The following is a 15137-nucleotide window of genomic DNA, read 5'->3' on the forward strand; positions in this document are numbered from 1 at the left end:
ACGTGATAACCAGTAACCCTAACTACAAACGTGAAACATAAAACATAAACATGAACTTGACTATGACTAGACTAGACTTAAAACTTGAATTGACATAAACTTGACTTGACTTGACTTGACTTGACTTGACTTGACTTGACTTGACTTGACTTGACTTGACACATCCACATACATTCAATACTTGACAATGGACAATGGCAAACATGAGGGCTTAAATACTAGACATGGGAAACATCAACCAATGAACAGAAAGAACTGATAACAAGATAATTAAACAATAAACCAATGAAAACATGACACATGAACATGGAGGGCAAACAGGAATCACATGACAAGGGAAACAGGAACTAAACATTTCAAAATAAAAGACATGCATCAACAAAATTCACATGAAAATTACCAATTAATGCAGAAAACTAGCTAATTCCAAAGGGTTCACATACTTTTTCTTTCCACTCTATTTTCATTTGCATGCAAATATATAAAATATCACATTGCATATATGCAATAAATCTATGCAATAGCCATTTTACAGCAGCTTTGAAGACAAAGCAAATACAAATTTAGAGCTGTATGTTTTAGAATTTTAATTCTACTGTTTTGAGTCTTGTTTTGAACTCAGATGTTACATGATGGTAAGCTGTTTTTGTACTGATGTCAGACTTACTGTAGGTCTCATATTGATGCCAAGTCTTTTGTAAAGTATTTAATTCAATAGATTATGCATAATTAGGCATTACCAGATTAAAGCTACTCACCTGATTGATACCGTACTCCCATTTCGATGTACACAAACCACCTGTCGAGACTGGTAGCCCACTTCGATTTTCCAGAGGTCACCTTCTTGTCGGTTCAGCCGGTTGCGGTTGCGTTTGTTCTTGATGAGCTCGTGCATCTCTGGGTCTCTGTTTGCCTTCCTCTCTTTGCCTTTGCGCCGTCTGGCCTGGCGGACGGGACGTGCGGGGGCGACAGAGGACTCCGGTTGTGATGTTGGAGATGGAGAGGGCATTTTGCACTCGCTCCATCCGCCCACCCTCAAATTAAACGCAGTTTCTCTGCTTTCGCAAGCTCTAGGCGCACAGGTCTGGAACTCAGTCAGATTGGGGCAAGGAAGCCCCCCAAAAAGTGGCGGCGCCACCACGGAGCGAATGCGGTTTTGCAGGCCCAGCCCGCATGTTTTGGAGCATGTGGTCCAAGGGGTGAACTCGGTCACCACACAGTTCTGAGGGCATGGTATAAGACAGGCTTGTTCCTGTCGGGGTTTGGGCTCAAAGTACTCACAGATGGCATCGTCAGCCGGCGACCCATCTGCTTTGAGTGCACAGTTTACCTCCCGATTCTGGATGCCCTCTTCGCCCTGCAAGCATATGCCTGTGCGCCCAGTACCAGTCCGCAAGGATATGGGAACACACTGGTTCCATGGACCCCTTCGCCAGTCGTAAAGGTCCTTGTGCCAGTCGCATACACGGAAGCAGCTCTGCTGATTGGCTGGTCGTGTGGACTGAAGGCAGTTGGTATGAAGGGTGGTCCAGCCTTCCACGTGAGCGCACCACACCGCCCGACTTTGACTCCCTCCAGGTCCGCACTCACTTCCCATACACCTGCCCCATGGACCTGCGGACAAGAACACACTTCGAGTTAGACTACAATGTCTATGTGCAAATTCACTGAATGCAGAACCAGAATTTAACTTGTTATTCACTGATGATTTTCCCCACTGCCAAAGCTCTGAAATCTCATTTGCTTCCGCATAAGGATTAAAAAATGGATCGTCAACGCACTGTGTCATGTTTGAAATCCTTGACACCAAACACCATTGGTTTTTGCATGTGTATGCATATCCGAATGTGGCACATCAGTTCAAATATGCCGAACGAAGAACATGACTTTAGAGCAGCAAAAGAAGGGAAGATTTTCAGTGAATAACAACACAAATCTATTGTATGGATTAAAAAACGTATTGCTGTATGGACTTCTTTTACGGTGCTTTAATGGTGCCTTTTTAGAGCTTGACAGATGTGGTCACTATAAATGAAGATTCATGAAGACTTTTGAAAACATCTCCTTTTGTATTCCACAGAAAATATAAAAGCATATAGGTTTGGAATGACATAAGGTGATAATCTGAGTGGTGCTTTTATTAAAGTATTTGACCGTGGAGTGATTAATCCATCAAAATTTATTATGTATTGGCATGACAGCATTATTTTGTTCCAAATGAAGAAGAGGAAGATAGGCATCTCAAACAACCTCACAATGGGGTCTAATTTTGTGACCACAACAAATGCAACAAAGTTGCTGCGATTCTTGTTAGCAAACATTTCTAAACATAGTGCAACAGAATGACTATAAACATCAAGCATTAAAATAGGATCAATACTTCCAGGATCAAGGTTATCCATTGAAAGAAAGCCTTCAGGAAAAATAAATAAAATAAAAATAACAACTAAAACCAGACAACAAAACCAAAATTTGGTGAGATTTTGGGCACTTTTGAGCAGGCCAGGATGTGAGAATCCATCTAAAACCAGCAAACCAGCTTAAACCAGCTGGAGACCATCTGAAGACCAACTTGGTCTGAGAGACCTGCTTAAGCCACCTAAAACTAGCTTAGACCAGCAAACCAGCTTCTTTTTTTTTTTTTTCTAAAAAAGTTATAAATGCAGTTATAAATAAATGCAGCTTGTTTAAAAATGTCAGTCTGTACAGTTCAGACACAAATGCATTACCAGCAGAGATAAAGAGAATTGTGATTGTGCTTCAGGGACTGAAATTTACACCCACTTTAGAAAATGAGACTTTATTACCATTAACTATCACTGTATTGCATTAGCTGTGTCGCCATAACCCTGTTTCCATCTCACATTCCCCATATTCAGCGCTTCCTGGATGATAAATTGTCCTCTCTGTTATACGTAAGGCCCAATAATAATCCATTGGAGGAGGTTTTTGCTTTAAAAGCATCCGGACAGACCTCATTATGTTGAAACAGAGGGTGTGGCTTTTGTAAAGCATGGTTGAAAGTAATTCATGAGCATTTTGGACTTTGACTTGGTCATCTATAATATAAAAATGCAAGACTGGTGCATGTCAGTGCAAAAATCTAAAAACGTTTCTACGTGGTTGCTAGTGTTTTCTGTGTCGTTGCTAGCAGTGTTTGCTAGCAGTGTTGCTATCAATGTTCAAATTACTAACCTTTTCTCTAAAATTAGAATCCGTTTACTTCACTGATTACTTCATTGAAAAAGTAATCACATTGATAATAACTTTTATGTTACCTTCAAAAGAAATTTTGTTTTCCCGCACAAATTCAAAATAATGTCTATTTTCTCCTTGTTCACTGTCGCAAACCCTTCAGCAATCACAGAAATGCAAACAGACGCACAACATATGAATTTACATTTTAATTGTATTGTACAGTAGTTTTTAGAAATATCTGTAACCAAAGTAATGTACTTAAAAGTAATTACTTATATTGAAAATCAGTAATTGTAATCTGATTACAAAAATCTAAAATTACTTTGTGTGCCTAAAAGTAATTAGATTACAATAACTAATTATGTTTTAATCCAATTACACCCAACACTGGTTGCTAGGTGGATACTTACTGACCCAAAGAGCATCTATTCATGTCCCTAGATATGGCTCAGGTCCCTCCTTCCAGTTAAAGCCGAAGTATGTGATTTCTGCGTCACTAACGTCACCATGTGGAATTGCAAAAACAATCACCGTTTTCAAACAAATTTCAGAAATCTCCTCCTGTCTTATTTTGGTTGTACAAACAGATAGTTCACCCCAAATTCACGCCACTGGTTGAGTCAAAGTTGCTTTGTAGGGCTGGATGGGCCACTCAAACACAGAGAGCAAGGTTTACACTTTTAGATGAAATCAACCTACAAATGGCTTACTTATAGCTGATTTTGCATATTAAACTGATAATTTTAACATTTTTAAAAAATTAACATAAAATACATCAGTTTTCACACTAAAAACATACAGTACAAAGATCTTAATCATACAATATTGTCTGCACAACTGCAAAGAGTGAAGTTCATGGAGCTGGAGAGATATCACATGATCCAATTCTCCGTTTATGTCATAGATTTAATGGCTGTGCGTAATGCATCACAACAGTGGGTGGAGCAGAACCGCTGCAGCTTTCCTGAGGCTAATCGTCTTTGTGGATTGCAGGAATAGGCACAATCCCCGCAAAATCGTTTCAACGAAAACAAAAAAGATTTTTCTTGTTGTCACTCAACTCCCCCACAGGGTTAGAAAGAGGATTTTAAGACCGTGGTGGTCTGTAAACTTGAAGAGGTGTGAACTCTAAAATATGCTAAATCAAAGGTGATGTTGAAATACTTCCTCCTATCCCAACTTATTATGCAGAGATAACTGTACGTACTGAAAACAAATTGTTGGATGATTAATGCAAAAAAGTGTGCATGTTTGTAAACAAGAAGCAGTCCCAGTGAGAGACAAAAAAGTGTGTAATAGAGTATGGGAAAGAGGCTAAATGTACTGTAAGTGAAGTTTTTTATAAGAAAAAATCGAAAAATCTACACAATATAATGTGTAAAGCCACAACTGTAGCCCGGGTCAAAATTGACCCGTGAACACAAAAGATTACATTTAAATGGTTATATCTCTTAAACAATTTTATTAATTATTATGTGTATTTTTATGGTCTTGTCAAAAACACAAAGTTTAGTTCCCGTACTAAAAACTATGTGTTATTTATAAATTATTATCTCCTCTCCTGGGTCAAAAATGACCCGAACGCAATAGGAGGGTTAAGATTAATCACATTGTTTGGTCATAAAACCCAGCCCTACCATTTCCCTCAACACTGGAGTCATTGATAGGCAAGCAGGCCAACAACAGGTCAGTACTGATCAATATCTTGCACATACTTATTTCCTGTGCTCGGAGGAGATGCCAGCTGTCATGATAAAAGGTAATTCTAGCAGACAAAGTGCTGGTCCATCAGAGTGTCTGACAGGTGCACGAGAGAAAAGAGAGCAGACAATTCATGCTGTCAGTCAGACTGACAACTGTTCAATGCATAGAGAGAGAAATATAGAAATGAGCAGAAACATTCAATGGAAAAGCCTCAGTGCACTTGCAAATAATAACATGCAATGTATTAGATAAATGGGAAGATATGGTGTGATGGCACTAAAATTAACATGGGGTTAAAAGGAATAGTACACAATAAAATGAAAATTCTGTCATCAAAAATGTCATTAAAATCTATTTGATGTTTGCAGAAATGTGGACTAAGCCAGTTCTGCAGTTTTGTTTCAATAAATGCTGTTTTTTCACTGGGGAAGAGGTTTGGAGTTCTGAACTACTGTATGTTTTTATAGTACAATGAATTGTTTTATCTCTAAAGATCAAGGAAAATGTGATTTCTCCTGATATGACTACTTAAAGAAAAGTCCAGTGTGTGTTTCAGTGGAGTGAGACACTTAAGACATCAAAGTTGCCGGAAAAGCTAAAAGATGCTGAAAACAAATTGCTTGTGATGAGTAAAAGATGAGTATCCTTCATTAAAAAGTAAAGAAAATGCTTGATGTGTATAATACACTTCACTTGAACCAGACCCTTCTGATATCAGTGTCTTTTAAATAACTTTAAATTAACATATTCCCTGATCAGCTACTTCTGGGGTATCGAAATGAAAAAGATAAATACTGTAGGTTTATTCTCTTTCTGATTCCAGTCAGTGTAAGAACTCCATCAAAGATGAGAAAACTGACCTCAGGCAAAGACCATTAAATTCATGAGCAATCTAAGAAGTTCTTATGACTTTCTAATGTTAAATCCAGATCTCCAAAGCTCACAAGTCTAGTGTAAAACATGTTTTAAAGGGTTAGTTCACCAAAAAATGAAAATTCTCTCATCACCCTCATGCCATTCCAGATGTGTATGACTTTCTTTCTTCTGCTGAACACAAACAAAGATTTTTAGAAGAACATCTAAGCTCTGTAGGTCCATACAATGCAAAATAATGGTGGCCAGACATTTGAAGGTTCAAAAAGCACATGAAGGTAGCATAAAAGTAATCCATAAAACTCCAGTGGTTTAATCCATCTCTTCAGAAGTAATATGATAGGTGTGGGTGAGAAACAGATCAATATTTATGTACTTTTTTTACTATAAATCTCCACTTTCACTTCGACATTCTTCTTCTTTTGTTTTCGGTGATTCACATTTTTCGTACATATCGCCACCTGCTGGGCAGGGAGGATAATTTATAATAAAAAAGGACTTATATATTGATCTGTTTCTCACCCACACCTATCATATTGCTTCTGAAGATATGGATTTAACCAATGGAGTTGTATGGATTACTTTTATGCTGCCTTTATGTGCTTTTGGAGCTTCAAAAGTTCTAGTCACCATTCACTTGCATTGTATGGACCAATAGAAAAAAAAACTTCTAAAAATCTTCATTTGTGTTCAGCAGCAGAAAGAAAGTCATTCACATCTGGGATGGCATGAGGGTGAGTAAATGATGAGAGAATTGTCATTTTTGGGTGAAATATCCCTTTAACCGAAGTATTTGAAACACTGAATTTTTTTTTTTTTTTTTTTTTTACACAATTCAGCTGTAGAAATCTGTTTTTTTCACACTTATTCACATCTAATATATTCCCCGCTCACCTCTTCAGCAGTGAAATATCAAAAGGTCAGAGTGTATCATTTTGCCTCTGTGCACTTTATCAGTTTTATAATATGAACTCACAGAAGGCGCACACCATGAGAGAATTTCACAACAGAACATCGCTTTCACATGCAATGAACACAGCTGCAAACAAAGTCCTTGTGGGTGTATTATAAACTATTCAACTTCTAAGATGACAGTATAATGCGTCGCATGAATTTATCTCATAAACACTGCCTGTCTAGTGGGCAGCATCAACCAAACAGCCTCCACCACATCACTCTGGTCTCAATGAAAGATTTATACAAGCCCTTCCTAAACAGGTGTTTTGCAGCACCTGCTGTCAAGGGGTAGAAGGCAGGGATTTAGAGGCAGGGAGCATGCTGGATTTGCGACAGACGACACACCCACAGTCCCTTCACTGACAGTCTGATCATCAGTTCCAATTTGATTAGCTGGCTTTTATGCACTTTCCAGCAGTCGGGGCACACATTTTTATCAGTCCACCAGGAAACAAATTTGTGTTTGTTAGGTTTTATGGAAAAACTGAACACTGCCGGATTTACCCAAGTTTGTCAGGATAGTGGTATGAAATCTTCTACCTGGTCTTGTAGAAACGCATTATACTTATATTGTTTTAAATGATTTTCACATGACTCACATGTGAGTAGCCCATGCATGTCCTGAGAAACCTGTTGTATTATTTACTCTGCTACAGAATTAAATGTACAGTTCAAAGTGAAAAAAGGTGGAGCATGTCAATGTGGAATGGTGGGAAAGTTGGCTGAGAGTAGGCCAAAAAGTGAACCAAAAAGTGAAAAAGCATTCACACTGTCACTGGCCTTGAAGGAACAGTTCAGCCATAAACAAAAAATATCTCATTATTTACTCACCATCATGTCGTTCCAAACCCATATGCTGTTATTTTAAGTGGAATACAAAATAGGGCTAAAACAGGGCTGAAAATGAAATGCCATAAAACCATATTTACTAAGTAATCTATTGTTTTGTAGAGAGGGATCAAAATGACAATTTTCATCTATGATTGGAGCAAAATTACAGGTAAAAATAAATAACCTTAGAAAGGTGGCAGCATCATTATTTTATTTTTACACGGAGATAAGTAGGTCTATTCCTGTAATCAGTTGAATTCTGCACCCCATGTTGCATAATATACCGTTACCATACCAATAGTGTGAGTCCAAAATGGGTAAAAACACTTTTGTGTGTTGTTTTTCCAAACTTGGAGAGCCTATTACTCTAGAAGTATTAAAGGTATCTTAATATCCTTGTAGATTCTGGTTCAGAACAAATTTTCCTTTAGTATCTTTATTTTTAAGGCCCTCTATGGTTAAATCCTAGAGATATGGGGCTCTCAGTGTAGCCCCATCTGTAAACTGATATATTTCAACCAGTTTCAGTGGTCGAAAAAACAAATGTGGGATGGTGGGAAAGTTGGCTTAGAGTAGGCCAGTTCCTTGAGGCTGAAGTTATCTGAGGCAAATGTACTTTTCTAGCACAGCTATGAATCTATACTCAGCAGGTTTTAAATGTATGCAAATTTTTTGGTCTTTGACGAGTAAAAATGTTCAATAACAAGAAACAACATCAAAGAGCCCTCTGTTCTTGAGTGTAGATCAATAGTGCTGTTCAGTCCTAAAATCCGGAAGAGAATTAGCATTTTTGATCCCTGGCTTCTTTCTAGAAAGCCCGATGGGATTTTATAATTGCAATTTTGAGTTTGTGTAAAATAAGGTCTGTGATTAACATTATTTGAAGAGAGTTTCCTGCACAGTCTCATTACAACAAGTGAAATCATAAGAATCCCGTAGAGACCAACCAATCAATAAACAAAATTTCAAGTAGCATCAAATTCTAGCTAGCCTCCTATCCAACACTTTTCCGTGGTACGAAAAAGTTATTTTCTTTTTAAAATAATGGCTAGATTTATGGTTTGGGGTTAGACTTTTTGGTTAGCTTTAGGCTTGGGGTTCGGGGTTAAACTTAGCAAAAATAGTTATATTGTTCACTGATTCTTTATATGGGTAAAAGTTGTACATTTTCAAATGAGCCAACATGTACGATTTCGCCATCATGAGACTGGGATGGATAGTTTAACAAAATAAACTGCATAAAGTCTTACCTCAAAAGAGACTTTTCAAGTTGCTAAATGAGGGCTACAACGCCCACGTAGATGCGTTAACATGTTTGATGAATCATTGTAGCCCTTGTTAAAATTAAATTGAATTTTAAATCTAATCTTGCAAGAGATAGACCGATATATCGGCCATGCCGATTAATCGGCCGATATAACCCTGTTCGCTTGGACGAATAACAGAAGTGTTAACTTTCCCTTGTGTCAGTTCCAAAAAAAAAAAAAATGTCTTCAAGTTTATGCAAATTTGAGTAAATAAGTGTTTGTTTCACTTTATACATTTTGTGTACATCTGATTTGCTGTTGTTAAATTTTATTATGTTTATCGGCATTTATTGGCCATCGACTATTTTGCCCACGAGATATCGGCATTGGACACTGAAAAACCCACATCAGTCGACCACTAAATCTTACCCAAAATGTCAATTTTCATTTCAGAGTGCATGCACAATGTGTTTTTGGGATACAGAAAACATTTCAATGCTGATATTAAAAACTTTTGAAAGTTTTGCATTCAATACCGTATATAATTTCTATTTAATTAGCTGTTCGATTGCAATTTCAAAATTCACGTTTGAGGGATGACTGTGTGTAATTTTTGCTGAAGAACAAAACGGGAAAGTCTCATCAAATAATATCAACCGTAGACCTTATTTTACCAAAAAATTTAAAAATGCTATTCTAAAAAAACCCACAAAAAAAAAACAACAGGAAATTTCAGAGGTAAATTCACATGGTGAATAAACCTTTCGGGTTGGCCTACAAATTGACATCATGACTGAAGAGCTCTACACTAAAAACAATCATGAAAAAACACTAATGTCCAATCGTGAGAGCATGAATGAACCACAGCGTAGCTTGTGGAAATAAAGCAAAGACTTCTGAAATCTCTGTTTGGAAAAAATAACTTTAAATCACATTAACGGCAATACGAATATTAGAGCCTAATTCGTTTCAGGCATAAACATTTTAATATTGTTTTTCTTTTGTTCCCCCACAGGCAGAGAGGAGAATTCACAGCAGGTCCATGTAAATACCACAGTACCACAGTAAATATTAATATGGTGTGCATGTGCTGTGCTTTGTTGATGGCGATCTGACACGCCACCTACATGAAAAACCTCCCTGGGGGCCGTTGGGAAGCGAAAAAAGGATATGTACCGCCACAGAAGAGCCAGACTCCACAAAATGTGCCCTTTAGATAAAAGACATTAAGTCTTGGGTCTGGACCGTGAGTGGTTTTGTATGGTAAACACTGTGAAACGATGCTCTAAGGGAGGATGTTGTATCAAAAAACGAAAATAACAGAGGCCTGTAGCTTGCTACAGGACAGGATGGGAGAATTAATTGACCGCTGGGCAAGGCTGCTGTGAGCTCTGATGAAGCATACAGAGAAAAAAACTACACTCCAAAATTTTTTAGGTTTACTTAAACTTGAAAGAGTGGTTGAAAAATGTTAAAGGAATAGTCCAGCCAAAAATGAAAGTTCTGTCATTATTTGCCCACCTTTTTCAATTTCAAACCTGAAAGCTGATATGCTGTCTATAGAACATAAAAATACATTTTTTGATGAAGCTCTTCTCTATAAAACCACAGTTTATAGTGAGAAATAAAAGGAAGAAAAGCACCATAAAAGAAGTCAGTTTGACTCATACGCTACATTTGAAGACTTCTGAATCTGTGTGAGCAACAGACTGAAATTCATTATTCAAAAATTGTTATTCACTGAAAATCTTCTCGACTGAAGCTTTGCAATCTAATTCAATTCAATTTAACATTTCAAAATGACCACATTTGAGGAACTGTTACTACAAACTGTTTTTTTTTTTTTTTTTTTTTTTTTCAGCTGCATGAAGATTATTTAGAAATTGATATCAAGCCAGCTAAATATGTGTTGTTAATCAATAAAAATTAATTGGATGTGCATATATTAATTTAACATATGCGTTCATCTAACTTATTATTTGTCAAAATAATGAAAGCACATAAAATCAATACTGTTAAAATATATTTAATTCACTAAATCTAGCTAGGTTTAATAAACTAAGCTTAATTTGTTTCATGGAAATGCCTGGTTCTGTTAAATACAAAATATTGTACATTTTGAATATTTAGTTCTAATAAAGTCCACTAAACATAAGAGTACATATAGCAAACATACTTTAGGTTCAGCTATGTTATGACTAATGGGTAAAACTTTACAATAAGTTTGTATTTATTAGCATTAATTAATGCATTAGGTATCATGAACTAACAATGAACAATGTATACTTTTTTTAACATTTAGCATTTATTAATTAAACTTGGTTAATGTCCATTTGTTCATTGTTAGTTCATGTTACTTTAAAATACACTAGTTAATGTTAACACAACTTTCATTTTTTATTTTTTATCTTTTATATTATGAAATTAACATTAACCAAGATATGCTGTAAACTCCTTTAGTTAACTAATGTTAATGAATAAAACCTTAATCTAAAGTATTACCATGTCATTATTTATAACATAAGGATTTTAAATATAATATATATATATATATATATATATATATATATATACACATACATACATACATACATAAAAGAAATCTAGCTTAATATAAAAATAACATGCACATAAACATGAAAAAGAAAGAAAGAAGACAAAAAAAAGGCACTTTGAAACTAATCCCTGCATTTTAAAAGCTGAGAAACAAGGAACTGATATTTCAAATCAAATGTACTCTTAAAACCTTTGTTTGAGTCTTGGAAAAATTCTAATATTATATATAATAGAAAAGTATAATATTAACTATTTTTATTTTATTTCAGAATGCATGCACATAGTGTTTTTGTGATGCAGAAAACATTTTATATAAAGATTTTAAGACCTCACAAAAGTTTCATGTTGACTAAATAATGTCTCTCTCTTTTTTTTTTACCCTGTCCACAAATAGCATCTTCCCTTAACCTCAGTGTGAAAGTAGGTTGGAAAGCACTCCTAAAGGGGTTAAAGCAATGATAAAGCATTCAAGCATATGGAGGTCTCCTGTCTGCTGAGGTTATTAACCTCAAAGCCCTACAACAGTTGGTTTAAAGCAGCTTTTGGGTTGCCTAATTAAGAGGAGTGAATTCTCTTAGGAGACCTCCCACCTAGACCTTAAGGACAAAAATACCACAAAAGAATGCACAGAGCAGGTATTTTCAGGTAAGTAGGTGTACTCTGAGGATATCTACAGATGCCAGAAAACCTGCCTGTCGTTCCAGCATTCGAACATAATGCTCCAACACTGCTGTCTAAAGTCTGATCAAAGGTCACGCAGGACAGTGGCTTATGACTCAACGCTAATTAGAGTTGACATCAAAACTCAGGTCAGAGAGGTCAGGTAGGTCTACATACTACTTGTAACTCTGGAAACAAAGGGTAATTCCATTTGGTCCTTTAAAGTGAACCAAAAAGTAAAAAAGAAACCAGTTCTCTTTGCATTCACACTGTCACTGGCCTTGAAAGAATAGTTCAGCCATAAACAAAAATTCTTTCATTATTTACTCCCCCTCATGTCATTCCAAACCTGTATGCTGTTATTTTTGAGTGGAACACAAAATAGGGTTATTCCATGTCAAATCAACCAATTTCAGAATCTAACTGCTGAAATGTTTTATTTTGTTAGTACTTTTTCTAACGAAAGATGATGATGATGATGAAGCCAAAAATATTAAATGCAATGGATCAATATTTACTGAGTAATCTATTATTTTGCAGAGGGGGAACAAACTGACAATTTTTGCCTATCACTGGAGCAAAAAAAAAAAAAAAACATTAGAAAGGTGGTCGTGCCATTATTTAATTTTTACACAGAGATATATGCCAAGGGTGTGTCCAAAAAATGGGGGAAAAAACACTTCTCCATCCCTAAATTGTAACATTTTACCCATTTTCAGTGGTTGAAAATTAAATGTGGGTCACATGGTATGAAGCTAGTTTTTCTTGACCAACAAAACAAAGGTCTAAAGTACAAATAATGTTGAAACTAAAAATTTACCTTTATTTTTTTTTTTTTCTCCCCACTTTGGAATGCCCAATTCCCAATGTGCTCTAAGTCCTCGTTGTGGCGTAGTGACTTGCCTCAATCTGGGTGGCGGAGGATGAATCTCAGTTGCCTCCGCGTCTGAGATCGTCAATCCGCGCATCTTATCACATGGCTTGTTGAGCACGTTACTGTGGAGATGTAGCGCATGCTGAGGCTTCACGCTATTCTCCGCGGCATCCACGCACAATTACCCATGCGCCCCACTGAGAGCGAGAACCACATTATAGTGACCACGAGGAGGTTACCTCATGTGACTCTACCCTCCCTAGCAACCAGGCCAATTTGGTTGCTTAGGAGACCTGGCTGGAGTCACTCAGCACACCCTGGGTTTGAACCCGCGACTCCAGGTGTGGTAGTCAGCGTCAATACTCACTGAGCTACCTAGGCCCCCAATTTACCTTTATTTAATCAAATAAACATTCATGATTTTTGGAAGAACATTCATGTAAGTTCATAAAATCTGTCAAGCTCCAAAATAGACCAAAAAATAAATAAATAAATAAACATTTAGAGCACCATAAAATAAGTGCAGTTGACTTGTAAGCTTTTGAGTGAGAAACAGAATAAAATAGATGTGGTTATTCACTGATAATCTTCACCTTTGCCGAAGCGATTAAATCTTTTCGCGATTGCGTTAATTTTCAAACATAGCATCCAACAGATTACAATATAGGTTTGATGTTATTGATGCCAAAATGCCATTGGTTCTCATGTGTAGTAACAAAATATGATGTGCCAGTTTAAATATGCATAATGGAGAATAAGATTTGAAAGCTGTAGAAGTAAATTTTGGTCTGTTCCTCACATAAACTATGTTGTAAGGCTTCAGAAGACTCAAATAAATTATGGTAGTCATATAGACTACTTTTATAGTGAACTCGTGTAAGAACCAAGCAACTGAGCCAAGTGTCAAAACAACTTAAAACGACAATTTTGAGATCACACTTGATTCCTTTTTCTCTATAAGGCAACGTAATGTTTTCAGCAGAAACACATCAGAGGTTTTTTTTCATTATATGTACTGTATATACATACACACCTTGGCATTTTCAATAACCTTGAAAAGCTGCAATTTTTATTACAGAGCAATAAGACGCATCTAAATAATTTTTGTATAATATATTCCTTGGAATTTGTGATTATTCTTAATCCTGCCTATTTTTATTGAAACAATACAGCAACTAATTAGAAAAACATACATGACCTCCATGGAAATATCTGTAAATAGGCCACTGCTGGCTAAGAATGAGACTGATGGTTTGTGCTGCAATCTTCAAGTCAGCTGGGAAATCTGCTCGGCTGCAGTGCAGAATAACCAGCAGGGATGGAAGAATGAAAGTTGAGAAAACTCACACCAGAACCGCTGAAGCCAGAGGCACAATGTGGGTCAGGGCGGAGATGCCGATCACATCTGATTAAACTGATACAAGCACAGCTCCAGGCTTAGCCTTCTCTGATTGGCTGACAGTTCATATTATCTATTGTTTGATTTCTGGTGCAGACGTATGCAACATGACATTTCAGCTAAGATCATTCATAAACCAGAACAGAAATGTTTTCATGTGCTGTATTCAGACCAACACTGCATATTAAAGGAATATTCAAGGATCAATTCAAGTTAAGCTCAGTGGACAGCATTTGTGGCATAATGTTGATTACCATAAAAAATATTTTCAGCTCATCCCTCCTTTTCTTTAAAAAAAGCAAAAATCGAGGTTACAGTGAGGCACTTACAGTGGAAGTGAATGGGGCCAATTTTTGGAGGGTTTAAAGGGCAAAAATGTGAAGCTTATAATTTTATAAAAGCACTTACATTAATTGTTCTCTCAAAACATGTGTATCATTTGAGCTTTAAAGTTGTTTAAATTATCGCTTTTACAGTCGTTTCAGAGTTTATAGTGTTACGTTGTCATGCAACGAAGTTGTAAAATTGGCTATAACTTTACAAAGAAACGTTTAGTACACGATTTTATCACACTAAAATCATGTTAGCATGCATATTGTTTACGTCTTTTGGTTATACTTTTGAAACAGTGAGTATTTTAAAGTTTATGGATTGGCCCCATTCACTTCCATTATAAGTGCCCCACTGTAACCCAGATCTTTGCTTTTTTTAAAGCAAAGGAAAGAAAAGTTTTTGTGTTAATCATCATTATGCCACAAATGCTGTTGATTGAGCTTAACTTGTATTAAACCCCAATTATTCCCTTTAAATTGGAGGAGATACCGTGACCTCAATAGCC

The 15137-nt window shown here is 36.4% G+C and overlaps 1 protein-coding gene across 1 annotated transcript in view; it reads right to left on the bottom strand.

Moving 5' to 3' along the window:
* LOC127454648 (thrombospondin type-1 domain-containing protein 7A) overlaps window positions 1-15137 on the bottom strand; it is a 151570-nt gene that overhangs the window by 96890 nt on the left and 39543 nt on the right. Inside the window, exon 2 of the mRNA XM_051721998.1 lies at window positions 759-1614. Within this exon, the coding sequence (XP_051577958.1) occupies window positions 759-1614 (856 nt within the window). The remainder of the gene's footprint in view (window positions 1-758; window positions 1615-15137) is intronic.

The sequence above is a fragment of the Myxocyprinus asiaticus genome, chromosome 16, assembly GCF_019703515.2.
Source record: "Myxocyprinus asiaticus isolate MX2 ecotype Aquarium Trade chromosome 16, UBuf_Myxa_2, whole genome shotgun sequence".
In the NCBI taxonomy this organism is placed as follows: Eukaryota; Metazoa; Chordata; class Actinopteri; order Cypriniformes; family Catostomidae; genus Myxocyprinus; species Myxocyprinus asiaticus.